The 22,228-nt window shown below is 38.5% G+C and overlaps 2 protein-coding genes across 3 annotated transcripts; one reads left to right on the top strand and one right to left on the bottom strand.

The window, feature by feature from the left end:
* Positions 1-1,475: 1,475 nt before the first annotated feature.
* LOC117402394 (trafficking protein particle complex subunit 3-like) lies at positions 1,476-21,672 on the bottom strand. 2 transcript variants are annotated; one of them, XM_034003482.3, is made up of 6 exons: positions 21,572-21,672; positions 20,439-20,486; positions 19,431-19,528; positions 18,493-18,592; positions 7,699-7,884; positions 1,476-3,789 (listed from the first exon to the last, which is right to left on the bottom strand). In XM_034003482.3, coding segments are annotated over exons 3-6 (408 nt in total). In that variant the 5' UTR covers positions 19,433-19,528; positions 20,439-20,486; positions 21,572-21,672; the 3' UTR covers positions 1,476-3,669. The 2 variants fall into 2 exon arrangements, with proteins under 2 accessions (XP_033859373.2, XP_033859372.2); XM_034003481.3 differs by having other exon boundaries at positions 21,478-21,620.
* LOC117402393 (calcium homeostasis modulator protein 5-like) lies at positions 9,613-18,725 on the top strand. Its single transcript, XM_034003480.3, has 2 exons — positions 9,613-10,370; positions 11,774-18,725. The coding sequence occupies exons 1-2, from the start codon at positions 9,828-9,830 to the stop codon at positions 12,161-12,163; spliced, it is 933 nt and encodes a 310-aa protein (XP_033859371.1). The 5' UTR covers positions 9,613-9,827; the 3' UTR covers positions 12,164-18,725.
* Positions 21,673-22,228: the final 556 nt, after the last annotated feature.

The following is a 22,228-nucleotide window of genomic DNA, read 5'->3' as shown; positions in this document are numbered from 1 at the left end:
GTGTTGCCGCATCAGCAAGTGTTCCACAGCAGTCATCCTGAAGCCAATGACAGGTCTTTGCAGGTGTGTGCTTTTATACAGCTCTTAGTTACTCGCTCCTACAATGGTTTGCACCTTGTATAAGAGGTGTAAAGTTTTTGGAAGGTCAGCAATTGCCTAAGTGGAAGGCAAAATCCTTACATCACATTATGTTTACGACCGCTTAGTATCCAGATCCCACCCAATTCTATGCTCTTGTCTTCATTTTAATGCATTTCAATATAATTGTAATGGTTTAATAATGGTGAGGCAAGGTGGCTTTGTGGTGATGTCAGACTCGGAAGAGAATAGACACACACAGACAGCACTGGGTATGAAAAGCACTGCGGTGCATTTTAATTATAAATAAACAAAAGGTTTTAACAAAACAAAACACAAAATAAAACAGCACAGTGGCCAAAACAAATAGACAAACAAAACAGACACGAAACGATACAAAACAAGTGTCGTGCTAGTCAGGTGTGAGAAAAGTATTCAAACATGTTACTTGAGTAAAAGTACTGTTACTTGGGGAAAAAAAGTAATTAAGTCAGAGGCAAAGTATCCTTCTAGAAAACTACTTGAGTAAAAGTACAAAAGTATCATATCTTAAAAGTACTCAAGTATCAGAAGTAGAAAGTAGCTGTCCTTAAATTCTACCCATGGAAATCTATTGTTACCCTGAGTTATACACCAAGTATATTTATCAGGGGGTACTACTATTTTACACACACCTATACTAATATACATTGAAATCTTAAATCAGGAATTTAAATTTTAGTCACAACCTTTATCCATAAATAAAACACAATTCATGAAACAATTCTAGGCTCAAATGTTAAAAATGTGAAATCCTGTTTTGAAACTGCTTGTAGATTCCCGTTACTCTTCTAAACTAAATGCATCCTCTGCAGCTAGACAAGAGGGACCACAATAAACACAAATGAGTCAAATTACTCAAAAGCAGTATCTTCTTCTTCGTTGGGGGTTCCGTTGTGTTTGTTGATTGGTTATTTTAAAAATCAAAACGGTCTCTGGTTGGGCATCAACATACTATGTCAGGGATGGTTTGCAGGTGAACCTTTTTTTAAGGGGATGTAAAACGTTATACGGTAACTTTTTAAAACAATATTTACATTCCTTTTTTTGTAATTAAGTTTTTATTGAGCACATACCAACAAAACAAAGTTTTAAATATTGCAGTATTGCTAAGTATACTACAGTGAAATGCATGAATCACATTTTATCACGTCTGAAACAATCACAATGCAATTCATATAAAGAGTTTGCTCATTTGGCCCGCTGCATCGGTAACAACCATTACCGGTGTACCTTATTTTTTTCAACTGTTATATATTTACTTCCTTAAACATATCTACTGCTTTTACATTTTGTAAAATAACTAGTAGTAGATAATATACTTTGTGGCATTGTGTGTTTTTTTTTTTTAAAAAAAATTGGAAAAAGACAGCTGTGGTTGTCTTCATACAGTGAAGGAAAAGCAGGTTGTAAAAATTCTCAAAAAAACAAAAAACAACAACAAATGTCTCAAAATAAATTATGCCTCTGATATGAGTACATTTGTGGATAGGCTATTCTTTTTTTTCAGCGTAGTTTGACACCTGCATTTCCCCCATAATGTCAAGATTTCATTTTTTTTAAAAAAAACCAGCATCAAACATCGTCTGAGATACAAGTACTGTATGTGACAGTAAATATATTTTCGCTCGGATTATGTCATTCAGGGTTTTTTAGGCTCCCCGACTCCGACAATTTTAAATTGTGTCGGAGTGTGAAGTACAGGAGATAACGGTAAGCAAAATTCTTCCTCCCCGGACTCCGAGAGTCCTGCTGACACATCCATAGCTGACTACATTTACATATGGACAGACTCACTGTTTTTGACTGCTTCCTCCTGGCCCCGGAGTGCAGCACAGCAGCATAAAACTGTCATAGTCGAACAGAAACATTCAGATAATAACGGATACAGTCAGCAATGCTCAATTACTCCGGGGCGGGGCCATCCTTGCAAATCAAACTGACTGGCTTTCTGAAGTGCCACTCAAGTCTGATTGCGGGCATGGAAAAAAACAAAACAAAGAACAACAACCAGCAAACAGCTGCTGATTTAGCGTGCCAACAAATACGACTCTGCATGCCACGCATGCCATAGGTTTGCATTCCTTTTCTATGTCATCAAAGAGAGCTGACACGTTGCTCTTAGGGTTTTACCCAATCAGAATCCTGGCCAGCACAAGAGCCAGTGGGTGCGTTCACGAGAGGCAGACTTTGCTAAGTCTGCGCAGATTCTGCAAAGATTCTGAAAATTCATTGGATACTTGCTCTGATTCTGTGCAGATTCTGCGCAGAATGACGAAAGTCTGCGTGTCGTGAACGCACCCAGTGTGCTGAAAGAACGAGTAACGAGATGCTTCTGGAAATGTAGTGGAGTAAAAAGTACAATATTTTCTAAACAAACGTACTTGAGTAAAAGTACAAGTATCCCAAAAATAAAGTACTTATGTAAAGTACAGATCTCGAAAACAAATACTTAAGTAGTGTAAAGAAGTATTTCTACTTTGTTACTTTCCACCCTTGGTGCTGGTATATAATCAGCATGTGTAGCAATTGTTATGTTTAAGCTTTAGTTTATCTTTCACTCATGTCTCGTTCCTCCTCTGAACACACTCTCCTCGATCAGCCAGAGCTGCGAGGTTTTATATTGATGTGGCTGTCCTCAAACTGGCAATCTATTAGCCAGTGTCAAGACAGCCACATTCTACACAAGTATTTCTAGCAGGGAAGGTTTTTAACTCCTTCCCTGCCAAACAAAACATCAATAAATAATAACTGAACAATACATTTGAAATAATAATACAACACAAATACACACAGGGGGTGGGTGTACCCTGTCACAGAAGGCAAAGTGCAAATTTGAGAGTGAGTGCAGAATGCCAGGTGAGCACCATTATGGGGGTTTTGCACCCGCAGATCACTCTGTGTGTATCCTTACGTCTACCCCTAAATGTATGGTAATTTAGCAGTTTTCCTATGCACTTCCAATACATTTACCATACCGGTAGTTTACCATGGTTTGCCATGTTTTTTGATATGCTTTAAAATACCTCTCTGGGCTTTGCAATGCTTACCTATGCTTAACCACACTTTCACTTTGCTTTACGTCATATTTCTTTACTACGTTAGACTTTTATAAGGGAGAGCAGACCAGTCTTCCTCCTGCAGTGTGATGACAATGGCTTACAACCGGCAATAATGTGGTTCTACAGAGAAAATAAACCGTTATTCAACCAGGAAATACATCTTTTAATCATAATGATTTTAAACTGTAGTATAGGATTGCTATAACTACCCCCAAAGCCAGATTTACCATAAACATTTTCCAGAACATTATTTACCTAATTCACATGGTGTTGGTATATCAAGGTTAAATTAATTTTGTTACTGGATTCGGTCAGAAGAAAATGCTTGAGAAAAGGGCCACAGAGTAAAACCAGATGTTGTTTCTTGCGAAATTGCAGGCAAATGTACTGTACTTTAAAAGTTAAAATCAGTCCAATATACTTTAAATTCCTACTGGTCAATGATCAAGTAATGTACATGCTTTATAGAGGTAACCCAGTTATTCCCATGTTAGTCTTCTGATTTGGGCAGATTCTCCTCCAGTCTTCCCAAGAAGCTGAGTCTTATCTCTGTCTTCTTTTCTCCTTTTCCTCCATTCTGAATTAGTTCTACATGAGCTGCCAGTCGGACCTGGAAATAATAGTAATAATAATACTAATAATAATACTAATAATAATAATAATAATAATAATAATAATAATAATAATAATAATAATAATAATAATAAGCACACAGCTTCTATTTCACAAATATATACAAATACAGATAATCCCGCATTCAAGTCAATGTTTGTCCAGAACTCAGGACACAAAATGAGGCAGATTTTGGCGACCAGAGATAGGGACGCACCCTATAGTGATTTATTGGCAAAAATGACTAGTTAATATAACAATTTTGAAGTTACTGGGAGCGGTCCTAAACCAGTGGCTGCAGTAGAACCCCCACAAAAAAGAGTTTCATGGAGAAACGAGGGCAAAACTCACGATGTAAGGCAGGCGGAGGGTGAAAGACTCCCTCCTTATAATCCGAATGATAAAAATAAAAAAGGACTGTATATTTGTTTTAACTGTGATAAGTCCAGGCACTCCTTCAGGAACTGCCCTGAACCTAAAGCGTCCTACCGTGAATTGAAATAAGAACTCAAACCTATCAAGAAAGGTGTTCTGGGGACCACAATAGGGGTGTCAGGCCTCTATGAAGGTGGCAGATATATAAAAAGATAGTTACGGCAGACCTGAAGCCAAGGCTAGTCTAAGAGGCCAGTCTATCATTTGGTTAGTTGATACAGGAGCCTCCCTAACTATTGTACATTCTGATCCACCTCCCACTGCTTCCCCTTCTGAAACTATCATGCTTGAAGGCTTTAATGGCAATATTTCGCGGGCAGTACAATCTCCTGATCTCCCTTGTAAAGAAAGCAGTGACAGTTTTCCAATTAAGGTATGGTTTAGTCCCACGAGTGATTCAAGTAATTTTCTGGGCTCAGATGTAATGAGAAAAGGGGGCTATATTATTGACTATGCTAACCAGTGTATTTGGAAGGGAGAGACTGGTCAATTAGATAGCACTACAGATATTGTGCAAGCAATATAAATACCCCAATGAAACAATGCCTTATGTGCAGAGCACAGTGGACTCATTGCTGCAACAGGGTGTTATCAGTCCGTGTCTCTCCTCAGTAAATGCTCCTATCTGGACAGTCAAGAAACCGGACGGTTCTTGGCGCTACACTGCACTTGATGTACAACTATTGCAACCATCTGTTACCTTTCTAGATGTACTTATTGAAAAGGGCAGCAGGGCGGCAACTGAAACTTCTCTTTTATTACAGGAAATTAATACTAAGCTGTGTCCTGTTGCTAACGCCTCCAGGCTGTTGAGCATGCTTTTGATCCATGCACCCGAGACCTACTGTCTGTCTATTGTGCAGTGCAACATTTTGAACATTTTATTACAGGTTTCGCTGATATCACTGTACACACAGACCAGACACCTGACGTTTACTATTAAATGGTAGTATTGAAGGATTAGCCGATACGCGATTAGCTCCTTGGACTCTTTACTAAATACTAGGTAGCACACCCAGGTGTCACAAAAACGTCAACTGTATGGCGAGCACGCAGAGTCACAGATTCAAGATGCATTTACTGATTTGATAAATGATAAGTTCCCAAGACAGATCTGCCAGAAGACATCATGAAGCAAGTGTTTGACCCTAAGTGTGATCATAAAGATAGGTGGATGGCTAATTACACACAATGAAAACAGGTAATTTTCAATATGCCATACGTAGCACAGGTAAAGCAACAGGAAGGTAATTTCCCGAAACGTTATTAAATACAGAAAGCTTGTAATATATGTCACCCCTTTTCATTGAACTGCACCCATATTACTTACAACTGTGGATTGTTCTAAGAGAAAGGAAACAGACCCCATAATGATATATAAATTGTATTGTCGTTGTGCTGTCTGGAATACTGATACATGTAAACCACTGCCGATTCTTTACAGCACAATGACACAAATGTCAGTGGCCCTGCCGGTACAAACAGTTAACAACATTTGGGATGATATAAAGGATGGATATGAGATTGCCTTTGTACAAGTGATTCCCCTGTTTACCGTATAATGTGTTCCACCAGACAGCAGTAGTCAATAACATAGGCTATATGCAGGGGTCTACACTCTTAACCTGTGTAAATGCACTCAAATTGATGGGTAAACCTGAATCTCATGACGAATGGTATGGCTACTGATTTGACTTATTGTGATAGTACATACTGTCATTATTTGTGTTCCGGTAATGAGATGAATGCTATATTTGAACCATGCTTAGTGGTAAACAGTAGTTCTGATGTGTGCCTAGTGAAAGCTGAAACCCAAGGTCATTCAGTTACTAACAACGCCTTTGAAGGAAAAGGTAAATATTGCATTTCTACCACAATCCCTTCCTGCTTATCAGTCTCCTCAGAAGACACAATAGAGACGACCAAATTGTTACAATATTAACCTGTTGTGCACGCTGATACGGTTTTGTACTTTAAAAACATAATAATACAATAGCAAAACCGGGACGATTAACAATTGTATTGTTTCTGACCAGGAAACTGTGACAATCTCAATTTTCCCAGGATGTCTGGTAAACATTATGTAGTTTCCTGAGACATGTTTTGTTTTTTGCTCTACTTGTTTACTCAGAATATGAACTAAACCGCAAAATGTTTACTTCCAAGTGGTGTTACTTTGTATAGTTAGTTTCCTGTGTGCAAAAGTCCAGCTGTTTTTCACATTGAGGTTTAGCAAGCGAACCAAACACGGTTAATTTCCCAAGCAGACTTTGTTGTTCACATTTCTCAAACTGTACCGAGTGCGGACCAAACCCTCTAAATGGACCCAGTGTGAACACAGCCTTGGTCTGGGACCTCTGCACTGGATCTGGTATCTAAAAAGACATATCTTGCTTGATCAATGGAAATATAGGAGGTTGAGGAAAGAAATAGAGTTGTGTGCAACTATTCAGCAGCAATCAAGGGAAAGAAGAAGGATCTGTGTGACCTCATAAGTGGGCATGACACAGAGCGTAGTGCCCGTGTTACGAGCTGCATTGATAAGCTGCACCGACTCATGTGTGACTAAATGGGACCCACCTTCATTCTGCCATTTAATGCATCTAGTATTTTCACAAAAATATTTTGGAAGCCACCTCTTCAGTTATAATATAATAATGGTTCATTTACTGTGTGCAAACATAATTCCCTTGCTGTTTGCAATGTATTTTAAAGTAAATCAAACTTCTCAGATTGTCTCAGTCTAGTTTGAACCAAACCAAACCAGCACCCAGCGTGGATGTGACCCACACATAAGAATACCCCATTGCTTGGTTGAATTAACTCAGAATGCATAATGATGAATTAATCAGAACTATGTGGTTGGCACCAGTGATATCTTTTGACATTCAGAAGGACATTGATGTTTTGTAAACAGTCTCTTATTTTCTAGGCAAGTGTGGAGGCTGCAAAGCAAACTTATCTTACTATCAGGGCAGTAGGGACAAACAGGGTAGTTGTGGCTGCACTTCCATTAAAATCTACAATTTAACTGCCCTTTCTATTATTTTGGATTGCCTACCCTGAACAGGTTTTGAGTGGACTGGATGTTTAAATGAAGGAAGTGGTGTTTTATTACATTCCCAGCAGGAAACCGTCTAGGCAAGCTAATCGAAAACACTGTGGCAGCCAGTCTCACACCAGACAGACATTCCAGCTACAGATAGAACAACTAAATTACAAAACAACGATAAACTTTGGTTTTAGGTTTTAACTGATACCCACCCCCCCACCCCCCAAAAAAAGAACAAAATAAACAATGAAATACATCAGCGACTATTACTTATTATTATTATTTACTTTTACACTGAAAAACAGAAGACCTAATAATGGATGTTTTTATACAGTTGCAGTCCTGATCTATTACTCCAGGCCCTGTTCCATCGAGTTCCATCTCTGTTTTAAAAAAGCGTGTTAGGGGATTAGACATTACCGTTTGTAGCGCTCCACGCAGAATCCCACACAGAAGGTTAGAGTAGAGGAGGGAAGAGTGTCCTTCAGGAAGTTCTTCTATAAAGTCTTCTAAAGGATTGCTGTCCAGTAGCAGAGAGAATTCGTCCCCAGCGGGGCTACTGCTGGTCACACTGGGGGTCACTCCCAGATACATCTTGAAAGCAACCTGTTAACAAGAATCACATGTCAAAGAATCCAGCCCTGGACTCCTGCATCCATCATGCATAGTGCTTAGAGGGTTGCAGAGCACACGGTAGCGTTTACAACAAAAACATTACCTTTGTTGTTTTTATCATTTGATATGTTGATTTGATATTTTTAATCACACATCCTGCTTATAAATCTACGATGGCTCATTAAGGACAGGGGACTTTTTTATGAGATCTTAGGATATTGACATTTCAAACCGTTATGTAGAAATCAGTTTTATAACCGTTTATCCGCCATGATCAACCTCTTCAGCAACGTTAAGTTCAGATATTGTAGCTCAAGATTAGTTCAGATATTGTAGCTCCCACTAAAATTTTCGTACGCTGTGCTGTATGTGCTCCGTGCGTTACCATAGCTGGTCGTGTCACGTGAGCTGTTCAGTGTGTTGATATGTAAATAAGTTCTGTTCACCAGCAGGGCGTATCAACTTCAACCTCCGTCTCGCATGCCTGCCTGTCAATCAGCAGCGAATGAATGCACTCACACGACAGACAGCTATTCTGTCACAAGCGTTAATACCCTGTATTTTTCTAAACAAGGGACTTAGGGGAGCTCCATAATAAAAGCTGAATATCAAAAAAAAAATTGTGTGAATATAGTAATTGTTACAGCTGTGTTTAATGGTATTTAAAGCAGGATTCATTCATCCGACTTTTTACATATCCGCCCTTACTCTGGTCCCTCCGCATTCAGATATTGGACGGACTAGTATTAAGGTTTACTGCATTGTAAAAGTGTAGTGAAACAGCATAAAAGGATAGTGAAAGCTTGGCAGAGGTAAATCACTGCAAAGTACGGCAGATAAACATAGTAAAAAAGCATGGTATAAAGCGATTGCAAGGCAATCTGTTAAATTAACATTAAAAATGACTGTAGTATGATATTATAAGGGCATCAGGGGCATTGTACATAACCGGCAATTTGGAGGAAAACTGTCTGCTGTTACATACCCCAAATTGCTTTGATTCAATCGTTATCCAGACCCAGTGTTTACTTTTCATTCTTTGTTGTTTTTTTTTTATATATTTTACCAACTCTTGTGAAATATCTGTCGAAAAGGAAAGGTAAAGTATTTTCACATCTCTGTCAGCATAAGGTTTTATGTACTTTTGCACATTAGCAGTTTGTTGTTAACTAATAGCAGATGTGAATGAAAACCAGTGGCCTCAAGTATTTTCTAGTCTTATCTAGGTCAGGACAAAATCAATCATGACTGTCAGGGTAACTTTAACCATTTTACTGTCAGTTAGCAATGTATCAACTTGTTTGGGCATACCAACAGTCCAACTGCATGTGACTGTAACTTAATCTTTAGGAATTTGAGGGGCAGGCATAAAATGGCCCCTACATAGACCTGGGAACTTTAAAACATTTTTCAACTGTGACTGTTTTCTAGACAGGTTTGTCAGATAATTACTGTCTTTTAATATTCTCTTCCAACCTTTTGAAGCAGATCAGAGTTGAAACTCTTGCAGTTAATCTGCAAGACTGAGAAAACCACTGAGAAACAAAAGTAACTAGACATGAAAGCATTTTCATGAAAATGGGTCAGGTTTCATGGGGAAGTCTGGTTGAATAATTGTACTGCCAGCATGCACCAGAGAGAGAGAGAGAGAGAGAGAGAGAGAGAGAGAGAGAGAGAGAGAGAGAGAGAGAGAGAGAGAGAGAAGGGAGGGGCCCACAAAGAAACTGGTGACAGAGGCATGACAAAAACAGATTCATTTTCAAACAGATGCATTGTTTGTGCTGTCTTGCAGGAAGTGAATGTAGTGTGGTTTTTACATAATTCATGTCACTTCCTATACCTCTGTCTTATGGGAAAGATACCGATATTTTCATTATATAGACTTCTTTTTCTTTAACAATTAAAAGCATATTTTTTCAAGCACTTTCTTAAAAATGGATGGCATACAGACCGTTTTCAAATTCTTCTTAAATCAGAAGACAACCATAGGATACAGCTTCATGGCACTCCTGACCGTGGGTGGGGAGCGCATTTTTTCAATGGTTTCTTTCCAGTGTCCGTGCAACAAAAGCCAAAATTTTATTTATGGATTTGTTTTCATTGTGGGACCGGCTCTAGTGCTCTTCATTGTTGGCTATTTCCTCAGCTCCAGGACATGGAAGCTCTTCACTGGCTGCTGTCTGAACCCAAGGAAGCTGTGTCCGAAGGGAAACTCCTGCAACTGCGTGTATGTCTTTCTACAGATCACGGTGGGGGCTTGCATTCCCCCTGCGATGTGGCTCACTGTAGCTTTGCTGAACGGCACCTTCTACGAATGTGCTGTGAGTGGCCTGGAGAATAACCATGTAGTCGATTTGTTCTGTAAGGGTAAAACTGATACGTGCCGGGCAGAACTACCAAGGGTGCCCTGTGGAAAATCCAGCCTGTCTCCAGCAGACAACCAAGAGCTTCTGCTGATGCTGCGGGCACAGTCCCAGGTATGGAACGCACAATCATTCTGTATGCCGACATTTGAATAACTGAATAACCCTTTACTGCCCTAGGTATATTCCCATAACTATTTAATGCCAATTTTCTCAATGTGAATTATATTGAGACACTGGGCAGCAAAGGGTTAATTAGTGTGAAAAAAAAATGTGCAATATGATTTTGACTCTACCAGACTGAGAAGTTCTTTTTAGTTTTGCACAGATTTTAAAAGGGGTTTTAAAGTTATGTATGAATGTTTAATTCTAATTTCCTGTATGGTTTTAGGTGTTTAAAGGTCTTTTTTTGTGCCAGCTGATAACATACATTCTGCATTTGTCAAATACAATATTTTACCTTGATAATTTATAGATAAATAACTCATAACTAGATACACTGCTAGATTAACTAATTCATTTGAGTTTTATTGTGTTTTTATTTTATTAAAATAATAAAATCTGGAAGTGGAGAGTTGAGATGAGTCATTTTGTTAACAAGAAAGTCAGAGGGCCCTTTCAAAACTTGTTTTGTCAATCCAGTATATCCCTGTTAAGGTATAATTAGTAGATATAAACCTAATTATAATATAGCAAGATCACATGGTCAGATACTTCATGAACTAGGATCATTTTTCAAAGGAAGCTCAAAAGCTTTGTCCTGTCTACAAGAGAACGCTCCCAAACTTGTGTTAGCTTGAGGGATGCAAATATTCCTGTGGTTTGGAGGGAATTACATTAAGCAGAGCAGCAGCTGTTAGCCTAAGTAGAAAGGGACGGACCATTAGGAGATAGTTAACGCAGTAAAATAATAATAATAATAATAATAATAATAATAATAATAATAATAATAATAATAATAATAAACAAACAGTGAGACAATTGTATTTCTCAGTTAATATTTTTTTGCAATAAAACAGAAAAGCACAACATGCAGCAGTTTTGGATCAGTCCAACCGCTGGGAATTTTAGAATCAGCCTGCTGGTGTTCCAATACAAAACCATTCTCCAGACATAAATGGTCAGCTGCTTTAACAGGCGAGTCTCCTCAAAACAGCTGCTTTAACAGGCGAGTCTCCTCAAAACAGCTGCTGGGGCCTTATTCACAAAGCATTTACCACTGTGCTAAGTTTCCACCATTTTTTTTATGATCAATTTTAACCTGTTGTTGGTATTTATTTACTCAACAAGGCAGTCTAGGTTCAGGTTTGTGTGTAAGTTGTGGAAGCAAAGTGAAATCATGGTACAGCTGCATGGTAAATCAGATAGCATTGTACTTTACATGGTAAAGCACAGTTAACCATATGAAGAATGAACATGGGGCACTGCAAAATTACTGTGCACAATTACAGTGTTAAACTTCTATAAGGAAAGATGGTAGGTCAGGCACTCATATTAAAGAAGTGTCCTTTTTTCAGATACTGGGCTGGTTGATTGTCTGTATTGCCACAGTCATGGGCTTGATCGGCACCTGTTACAAGAACTGCAGGTCTCAAGTGAGTTACCTCCAACTCAAGTTCTGGAGAAAGTACATCGAGAAGGAAAAGGAGCATTTCGACAGCTATGCTACAGAGTATGCGACGAAACTGGCAGACAGAAATCTGAAGAGCTTCTTTGAAAACAAGGACCCAGAGGCCTTTCCTTTCCCCAGTCACAGCTCATGGGAAGATATCTCCGCCTTGTATACCTTCTGTAGGAGCGAGCAATATTACAGCACCCTGCAGAGGTACGTGGAGAAAGGCAACAAGGGCAAAGATGACGAAATGAAGTGTGCCCTGGATTTTGTTGACGGGATAGAAATGATATAAAAATGTTTTAAGCATAAGACAGTCTGCCAGTGGGATTCTGTTTTGCATCACTTTGAATATATTCTCTATGCATCCAGAATGTTTTTGGTTGGATCTCGGTTCCATCAATGACTACAAGGTTTGTGTTTTAAAATGACTTCACAGGTAAAGGCCCTAGTGCAAAACAAAATGACTGTCAACATTTTGCACACCCTGAAGAACTGAATTGTTACCGCAGATAGAGAACAACTGGACAGTAGCATGTCAATTTCCTCTTACATTTACATAAAAAAATGAATGTTCTTTTCAACTGTTGTCAGCAAACATAAAATGTGTTATTATTATTTTAAACCTGTGATTCTCCTGAACCATTGGTTGTACTCTGTTAACCATTGGAATGTTTGCAGCCAGTCAGGATGCAGGATATTTCCAAGCCATTTTATAAGGTCAGTAGGTAGTATGAAGTCATCATGTGCATCAACCGGTTTCTATCCAACTGTGCAACATGCAAGTCTATACGAGGATGATGCAACCAGAAACAGTTATTCATTCATAAACATAAAGTAATAAATGCCTTATTTTTTGCACTGTTAAATATCTTTCACTGTGGCCTAAGAAGACCAATCTACCCCTTTTATATACTTAACCAACAATTTTTAACAATCTTTGCTCTGTGCATGTTTCAATAACCCAATATCAAAAGTTACCGTATGCTAAAACATTCTTGTTATTAATATCACTCAAATCTGCATGTTAAAAGGATTATATTTATTAATAGACTAACTGATGCAACATAGGGGCCCCTCAGAAATATTGTATTATATAATTTCTGTCTGGATTGCTAAGAGCTGTAGAACATACAGTACCATACAAATTATATAGTATAGTGTGACTCAAAATACTACAGTTATCATAATTACATAGATATACGCATGCAGTAAGATTTCCTTTTACAACATTAGAGTCCTACAGTACTTTTTTCTTCATGCATCATAATTTTGAGCTTATTCCAAAAGTTGTTCAATCGTTCAATTTACTTACTGTTTCATGTTCTATTTGGACAACATAGAGGGAATTGTTTTTGACTCTTTTAAATTGTTTTCTAAAATTCTGAATTAATACAATTTTGTGTATATGTTTTGTATTTTGGAGCTAAAATATATTTCACCTATGCTTATAATAAAGTTTTAATATTTTCCAAAAAACATTCAATTTTGTTTGCTATTTTTTATTGAAAACAAAATAAGTGCAAAGAAACAAGGGTTAATTCAAGCTCAAAACAAAAGTTATTACCAAAATGAAAAGTTCAGATGTAAGAAAAATTTCATCCAGAACTCAATCATGAATTCTGAGTTAAAACTATTAGAAAGTCAAGCGGACAAACACATAAACCAACGCCTTCATTACTGATGGGTGACGATGTCCTGTTTACAAACAGATTGGTTTACTTTACAATCAGCTGCTAGCAGTAACATGTCAATGAATAATGAATTAATAATTCATTAAAAGTTCTCGAGATTTTCTATTGTCCTAATCTACCCTCCTTCTCACCCCTCTCGGACTCTGATCTTTGCTCCCTGCTCCAGAGCCATAAACCCACCACATGTGCTCTGGATCCCCTCTCCACACCTTTTCCAGACTGCTGCCTCTGCTCTACACCCTTTCATTTCCTCTCTTCTCAACACCTCTCTGCTATCTGGCTGTTTTGCCTCTGCCTTCAAACAGGCCTGCATCACCCCCATCTTAAAAGAACCCTCCCTTGATCCCTCATCCCTCCAGAACTACTGTCCTGTCTCTCTTCTCCCTTTCCTCTCTAAAACCGTCACGCGAGCGGTATATTGCCATTTCTCTGCTTTCCTGTCAAAACATTCTCTGCTCGACTCCCTCCAATCTGGTTTTCTCCTGGCACTGAAACTGCTCTTTATTCCGTCACTAACTCTCTACTCTCTGCCCGTGCCGCCTCCCTCTCCTCTGTCCTAATTCTCCTCAACCTGCCTTTGACATAGTCGACCACTCTATTCGCCTGTCCTCCCTCGCTGACCTGGGACTCTTCGGCACTGCTCTTGCCTGGTTCTCCTCCTTCCCAGAGTCCTGCACGGGTCTGATTTGTACGACCCGCTTCCGACCTGGACCTGCTACTGCAGGACCCGAACCGGCAACCCACTGCAACACGGACTTCTAACCCGTGACCCGACACGACCTGCTTTAATAAGACTTTTGTGTTTGTTGTTTACCTACTGCCTGCATCGACTGACTCTCTCATGCTCTCACATTCACACACAGATATATCTACCATTCTCCAAAGATTGACTTTACACAATAGGCTATACAACGTGGTAGCTTTCTCTAGTGGTCTGGATATATTTTAACACTGTAACATATTAACTATCTCTACTTACTTTACTATAAAATACCTGTCTATTCCTTTCGTGCCACCAGTTGAAAGGGAGCTACACCTGTGCTTTTGCAGAGATGTACCAGTTTTGTGGCTGTCGTTCACAAAAACATAATGACAGGTTTACAAGCAACAAATCCAGCCACATGTTCATAATTTTCATTTGTTTTAATAGATGTTTGTCTTATTGCCCGCAGTGGGCACTGTTGTCCGTGGCCAGAGTACCGACAACGGTACACAGGACCACAGGAATACCAACACTGGTAAAACAGTTAAAAGCTGGCGCACTCACAGGTGCTCAAAATAATAATGAAAACAAAAGGCGAAATGAAAAGGAAAAATAAAACACAGTAATAAAACTACAAAATAAAGGTGCTGCTTATGCAGTGCCCCCACTGCCGCTAAGCCGGTCAGCTCGGGTCTCCGTCCTACGCTGTTATGCATTATACACTGGGGTGGCCAAGGTTCCCCTATCACTACACACGTATCCTTGGGTACTTAACAAGAGATTTTAATAAAATTGTTTATTTATTGCTGGCTGTCTTCATCAGCTGTGCTTGCCTGTTTTGGTCGCTCGCTCCAACCACTGGCCTTCTCAGCCAGCGTCTCTGTGTGTTTCCAATCACGGCCACCCGAATGCACAACCAAGCGCAGTTCTTATGGGCTGAGCAATCCCCCAAGGCCCGCCTCTCAGCCACTCAGAGAGAGGGAAAGCAAACACACCCTCTTCCCCACCTCTCCGTGTCATCGCCATGACTGACAGGTGGATCTTGCGTGACTGCTGCCCTCTTCCTGCAGAACCACGGATACACCGGATAGTCAGCACAGACTGCAAACCGCAAAAAAGTTCACATTCCAACCAAAACCCTACCCGCTTTTGCGGGTCACTGGCGGGTACCCGACCCAATGCAGGACTCTGATCCTACCTCTCCGATCGCATGTACCGGGTGTCCTGGCGTGGCTCACTCTCTGCCTCTTGCTCTCTTTCAAGCAGTATCCGCCACGGCTCAGTCCTGGGACCCCTCCTGTTTTCTCTCTACACCCGCTCCCTGGGTCCCCTCATCTCCTTCCATGGCTTCTCGTATCACTTCTATGCTGATGATGCCCAGATCTTCCTCTTCTTTCCCACCTCTGATTTCGACATTTCCTCCCAGATCTCTACCTGTCTCTCAGCCGTCTCCTCCTGGATGCACTCAGATCATCTTAAACTCAACCTCTCCAAATCAGACCTCCTTTTCTTGCCCCTCTTCCTCCCCCACTGCTGATCTCTATCTCTGTTCCTTTTGAATCCACCACCCTCTCTCCCTCCTCATCCACCAAGAACCTTGGTGTCACCCTCGACCACTTCTTATCCATTTATCGTACTTACTACGTACTCTTAATGGAATTTACCTTTTTAAGCAAATATTTTTACTGTAAGTTTAACTGCTCTTAGTCGAATTCGCTCTTTAATTATTTACTGTATTCTTTATTTTGCTCTTATTTGAATTTGATCTTATTTTCTACTGATTTTACTGTACTTTATAACTGCTCTCATCTGTAATATGATATTCTGTAATGTGATATTTTATAATGGGATACTTTGTATTGTGATATTTTGTAATAATAATAATAATACACTAAATCAGGGTATTGGGATAGATTGAGGGAATGGAGTAGATTATGTAAATTTTATTCAGTTACTACAACCTTCAAGACAATACTGGTGGGGTAGATTCTGGGAGGAGGGGGTAGATACTGAAAGACATCAGAATCTACCCCAGAAACTACCCTGGGGTCGATTTTGGGACCCCCAGAATCTACCCAGGGATAATCTGGGAGGGGGTGGATTTTCAGACTTTACACCGGGATGCACTTTTCATAAGAATACAGATCAATAATTTGTGCCCCTGGAAAGCATTGGACACTCCCTCAGCTCTGTTAGCAAATGTTACAAGCTTGTTAATTAGCTCCCTGAGCTAAGTCATTAATGTGGATAAGAAAGAAGCAGAGGCCCCAGCAAAGATCCCTGCAGCACCCCACTGAGTACATGACCTGAACTAGAAGTGGACAGCCACCGATTTGAGTTTCAGGATTAGTCTCTCATGCAGCACTTCATTAAAAACCTTTTGAAATCCACACTTTTTAAATCCATTATGTGAAACGCTCTATGTTAGCATCTATCCTCTCAGTAACTTCTTCAAAGAAGTCTAAGGGGTTCATCAGACAGGACTTACCATTTCCGAGTTATATGCCTACAGTGCTGTGGACTGGGAAATGTGAATCATGAGATACAGTATCTATGTGACCAGTAGATGTAGAAAATCAAAGACTTTTCATGCAAATCTGTTGAAGGAATATAGCACTTTGGGGTCAAAGAAAAACAGAGGCTTCCATAACTAAAGGTGACAAGAGAAACGAAGCAAACACAGCCAGTGGCACATTATTCTGCGTAATGGGCTATGAGGTGAAAACTGATACAGTAACTTCATAGAGGTTGTCACAGGTTAAATAGACTATAGTGTAACAGAATGAGGGTCATGAAAGTAAGTTACAAACTCTCTCAACCTAATCAAATCATTAAGCAAAATTACTTGGACTAGACGGACTCCCACAAAAAAATCTTGTCTTATAAAAAAAATATTTATGTATTTTAACCTTGAGCTGCACTACAGATTTTATTTGTGATGAGTATATATACTGTCTTTACACCCTAACATTTTAGTCGACTTTGTGCTAATCAACAAACAAATTCTGTGTACAGCCACACTCGGTGTTAAGAACTGTTTTTTGAATTGACATGAACAAGCTGTGGTCTGGACATCCAAGTTCATATTTTCTTTTCTTCAGAAACAGAATATTATTGTCTACAGAAACAAAATACATTGTTTTTACTTTGGTGGTGCTGCGATTTGGTTATATTGTGAGATCACAACTAATAATATAATAATAATAATAATAATTGTGGGCAAGTACACAATCACTACACTACGACTGATTTGGAAAACTCAGTACCCTGAATAAATTCTACTCAAACTGAATATTCAGTATTCAGAATATAATGTAGGGATATTCAGCTACTTTCAAGGGAACCCCTCATTCCAAATACTGTAGCTCTGCATTGTGTATGTTCAAGTGTAGTATTCCTAATACATACTGGAGAAGCCTCCAAAGACCCCCGACTGCACCATTTATCACAACACAGGGGAAGTAATGCCATTTATACAAGCTGATCCAGTGTTATTCTTCAGTGTTACTGTGGATTACAGCTTCATAAAAAAGGTACTTTTAAATATTAGGACATTTTATATCAAATCATTAGCTTGAGACAGTAGTTTATTTTTGTTTTTTATATTTTGTAAACCACAGTACTTATAAATGTCTTAATATTTGTTTAACAAGGTTAATAGTATACCGCACTGTAAACTTTGATTAGCCTCATTCATTACCTATTTTTTACCATTCTTACACTGTGCTTTATTAAACTTGGCTATGAAGGTACACTTCTATAAGGATACTTCAAATGCAGTTTATTTAAAGCTAAACATTTGCATTCTGACATTCAGAAACAAAATTATTTTAATTCTAATTCTAATTCTAATGTGTAAGAAAAAGCATGTATCTTCTGTAAAAGAGTATGGTGTATGTTGTATAATTAAAAAAAAAATCAATTTTAATGGCTACACTAAATCTTTACGTCACATCACTTTAAAAAAATCAATACCATGAAAAATGGCTGGCAACAGTTTTAGTACCACTCAACTGACCACAAGATTTCCGAGATTCTCTTTCCATTGACTTATCGTTCTTAGCTCCCAGTCCTGTTCTGCAGTGCTGTTTCCTGTAAGTCTACGTTAGGGTTTTTTTTTTTTTTTTTGCTGGGGTTTTATAATTTTAGTCAGTATATTATGGTCTATTCTCCGAAACCTAGCATGCCTAAAGAAATGAGAACTGTTCAAATTTTAATTGATTTTACCTTTGCAATGACATCTGTGGTTTCCTGATAACTTTGACATTTTTCAACACATGAACGAGCCAGAAAGTCTTCAATAAGCCTTACTCCAATATTGTAGCCCCTGGATTTTGAAAAAGAAAAGTGTTTTTTTTTTCTTTTTTTAATATTCTTTTAATAAATATATTAAAGAATACCAAACTGAAAAAGGTATGAAGTGTAAATAAAAACCTAAATATAACTATGCATCATACTACGGAACCCCTAAAGGGACATGGTGTGAATTAAAAAAAAGCTTAGTATCTTGTGCGCATGAGATACTAACTTTCTTTTTTAATTCACATCATGTCCCCTTTGGGGGTTCTGTATAATACAACTTATTTGTATTTTTATGGTACACGTGTTTAAGAGAAACTGCTATTTCACACTGTGGCAGTGTGGCAGTGTGAAACCCTGCCAGTGCACATGTGTGTTGGTGTGGGGAATATGGGGTTGGCAGGGAGGGGGTTAAATTTCTCCGTGTCAAAACAGGCAGGAATGTGGCTGGAGCCGACAATTAAATAAATGATAAAATGATTAATTAATCCAACCACAGGTGTTCACGAGTGTTGGGAGAAAGAAATAGTTTAGAGTTAATGTTGGTGTGTAGGTTTGTGTTGCTGTGGTGTTGTACTGTGCTTATGTCCATGAGTGTTTTGTTTAAACCTTTTGTTTTGGCCCTTGTGCCATTCTGTTTTGGATAATGTGTTTTGTTTAATGTATTTGTTTGTTATTAAACGTGTGCATTTGTGCATTTAACCTTGCAGCTTTCTGTGTCTGAGACTCTGTCCCTGCAAATACCTTCTGGGCTGGATGGCTACTGTGCCACACACACACCAATTCTTTTAAACTGGGAGGGATTTACAGCTAAAGCACAAAGGCTAATTATCAGGGCCCTTAACCATTATTAACTCACTACTCACATAGTCTCTAGCCTGTGGTTGATCTCCTCATCATTGCTGTATTCTTTGCACAGATCGGACACCAGAGCCCCATAAGTCAGCACAAACAGTTCTGTGCTCTGCAAAATATTAAAAACCAAAAACATGAATATTAATAATCATATAAGACACATATTGCTAATGGAAATGGTTGAAGCATTCAGTCAAATTACTGTATATGTGCAATCCAAGCATTTCTGATATATTAATTTATTTTCAAACTGGAGGTGCTGGAAACAATGTCCCAAGGTCCATTTTATGATTAATATTTTATTTTTTTAGTTGTAGCGGCAGATATCCACCAGATGGTGTTGTATATTTACAAAAAGGAGCTTCTTGCTTTACAACATGTTGTCAATGGTCTAGCGCAGGGCTGGCTATCCCTGGTCCTGGAGAGCCGCAGGGTCTTCTGGTTTTCATTCCACCTGAGTTCTCAATTACTTAATCGAACCAATTATTTTCTTAATTGGTTAACACAAAAAAAATTTCAGGTCTTTAGCCATTGATGATTTAAAGATACCCAGAAAACCTGCAGGATTGTTGCTCTCCGGGATCAGGGTTGGCCACCCCTGGTCTAGCATATCTTAACAGTACAACATATGCTGATAAATGAATTGTTGAAAAATTATCTATGTGCAATTGTAGCAGAGATTGTGTTAAGTCGTGAATCTGGCTCTTACAGAGCTCCTTTTTGTATCTGCCACTTATTCACATATAGAAGGATAAAATATGAATTATACAATGGAACCTGGGACATTGTTTCAATCACTTAAAATTTGAAAATAAATGAATATCACAGAAATGCTGGGATTGCCTCATGTGAGTGCTTCGAATGATTCCATCCATCAACAGTGCAGTGTAATTACAGCAGCAAAATGACAACCTTGGCACCTTTAACAGTGTCAGGTGCTGAGTAATGCACATATTTTAATGTAAACATTGCACAAATGAATGAATACAGTTTTAAAAAAAAACATTATTTCTACCTACTATATGATGTGCCGAACCAGAAGAAGATAGAGCAGGTAAATGCCAATCCTAGAATAAAATGCAAAGAACAATTAGTGATATTAAGGATGAAAACATTTATTACAGGGATAAGCCCACAGCTCTTAGGAATCACCCTGGATTGCATCAACCACTTCTGTGTTTATCCTGGGAGAACGATCTCCATAAGTTGTTAATGTATTCCAGGTGGATTCCCAGGTACTGCAGAATTCTCTAAAAAAAATCTAGTCGTGACTATCCTGGCAGGTAAAGGTTGATCAAATCAAACACCTAAATCAGGGGTTCCCAAACTAGTGGCCGGTGACTCACGTGGGGCCGTAGCTCACACAAAAATGATCTCTCCCAAATGATGCTGACAAACAAATATTCCCCAGACCGGGGGCTTAGTTCGTTTTCACAAACACTGCTGTTAGGTGCTTGGAGTTATTATAAATACAACATTAACGTCAACTCGTGCCCGCGCTGACAGTATGTACATGCCATTACACAACAAAAGAGGGTGATGATTGTAAGGAGAACAAAATGGGCAAGTAAATTAATGGACTTTATAATTATAACATGACATGTTTTCATTTAAATAAATAAATAAATAAATAAATGCAGGATTTCTGGTAGAAGTTATATATATATATATATATATATATATATATATATATATATATATATATATATATATATATATATATATATATATATTACCCAGACACTTTTGGACTAATATCAAAGCCTTTCACATGCTGTTTTTTTTTTTTTTACAGTTAATTTCATATTATGCAGTCTCATCTTTTTAAGCAAAACAATAACATGCATAGTCCCTTACGAAATCTAGATTAAAAGTAGATACAATACATTAAAATACATAACCAAGGATGTGAATGGGTTTCAATTTTATTTAGTAGGAATGTAAAATCCACTGTTATCTTGTAGGCTAGCTCTTTTTATAAACTAAACACATCACATATCATGCAGACATTTCAGATAATAAATACATTAGTGGTTAGGATCATTCTTAAAACCTTACAATTGTATGGATCCCTGATTTTCTGATCTGCCGAGACATGGCTTGTGGTTTGTTTAGATAAGCTGCCCCTCTGATTAGAGTGATGCCTGCTTACCAGCTAGTAGAGTTGAACTGTTCACATAATATGCAACCTCCCGCTTTTCATTGGAGACGATGTGCTCAGCAGATACTCCGCCTGTTTTCCGCAAGTCGTTTTTTTGTTTTTTTTTAACAAACTGGTGTACAAGAAGTCAACCTCCAGCATCGAGCAAAAGCGCCATCTGCTGGGGAGGAGAACAAAATGAACATTTAATGCAGAGAGACAGCAACACATTTGCTGTAGGAGTTTATAAAAAATATAAAAATGCTAATTAATTTGGGGGGGGGGGGGGGGGGGGGGGGGGGGGGCATAATGATACAGCTGTATTTTGTTTTACTATACTTTTTTATTTTCCATATTTTTTATTTATATTGATATAATAAAGTTAAAGGATGAGAAATTTGGTAGAATTTTGTGTTTTTGAGTGTGTGAGTTAAGTGTACCGTACCCATGCACCATTATCCAACATTATTTATCGTAACTTGTCATTCTAAAGCAGTATGTGATCTGCCTACACCCAGCAACCTAGCTGTTTTTTAAAATTAAAAATAGAAGGTGGTGATATACTTTTTTTTATTATAATGACACAGAGAATTCCTACACAGAGAATTGTGAGGGTCTGGAACCAACTCCCCAGTAATGTTGTTGAAGCTGACACCCTGGGATCCTTCA

The sequence above is a fragment of the Acipenser ruthenus genome, chromosome 5, assembly GCF_902713425.1.
Source record: "Acipenser ruthenus chromosome 5, fAciRut3.2 maternal haplotype, whole genome shotgun sequence".
In the NCBI taxonomy this organism is placed as follows: Eukaryota; Metazoa; Chordata; class Actinopteri; order Acipenseriformes; family Acipenseridae; genus Acipenser; species Acipenser ruthenus.
Note: the sequence above shows the minus strand (reverse complement) of the source record. Positions and strands in the feature narration are given on the sequence as shown.

What these genes read in the sequence shown, in the direction of transcription:
- LOC117402394 (XM_034003481.3), bottom strand. Translation starts at nt 21,516, where the DNA reads ATGTCTCGGCAGATCAGAAAATCAGGGATCCATACAATT. An exon ending in AATCAGGGATCCATACAATT is followed by an intron (nt 20,487 to 21,477) that starts GTAAGGTTTTAA and finishes ATTTTATTCTAG; the next exon opens with GATTGGCATTTACCTGCTCT. An exon ending in CCACAGATGTCATTGCAAAG is followed by an intron (nt 7,885 to 18,492) that starts GTAAAATCAATT and finishes TCTTGTTAACAG; the next exon opens with GTTGCTTTCAAGATGTATCT.
- LOC117402393 (XM_034003480.3), top strand. Translation starts at nt 9,828, where the DNA reads ATGGATGGCATACAGACCGTTTTCAAATTCTTCTTAAATCAGAAGACA. An exon ending in TGCTGCGGGCACAGTCCCAG is followed by an intron (nt 10,371 to 11,773) that starts GTATGGAACGCA and finishes TCCTTTTTTCAG; the next exon opens with ATACTGGGCTGGTTGATTGT.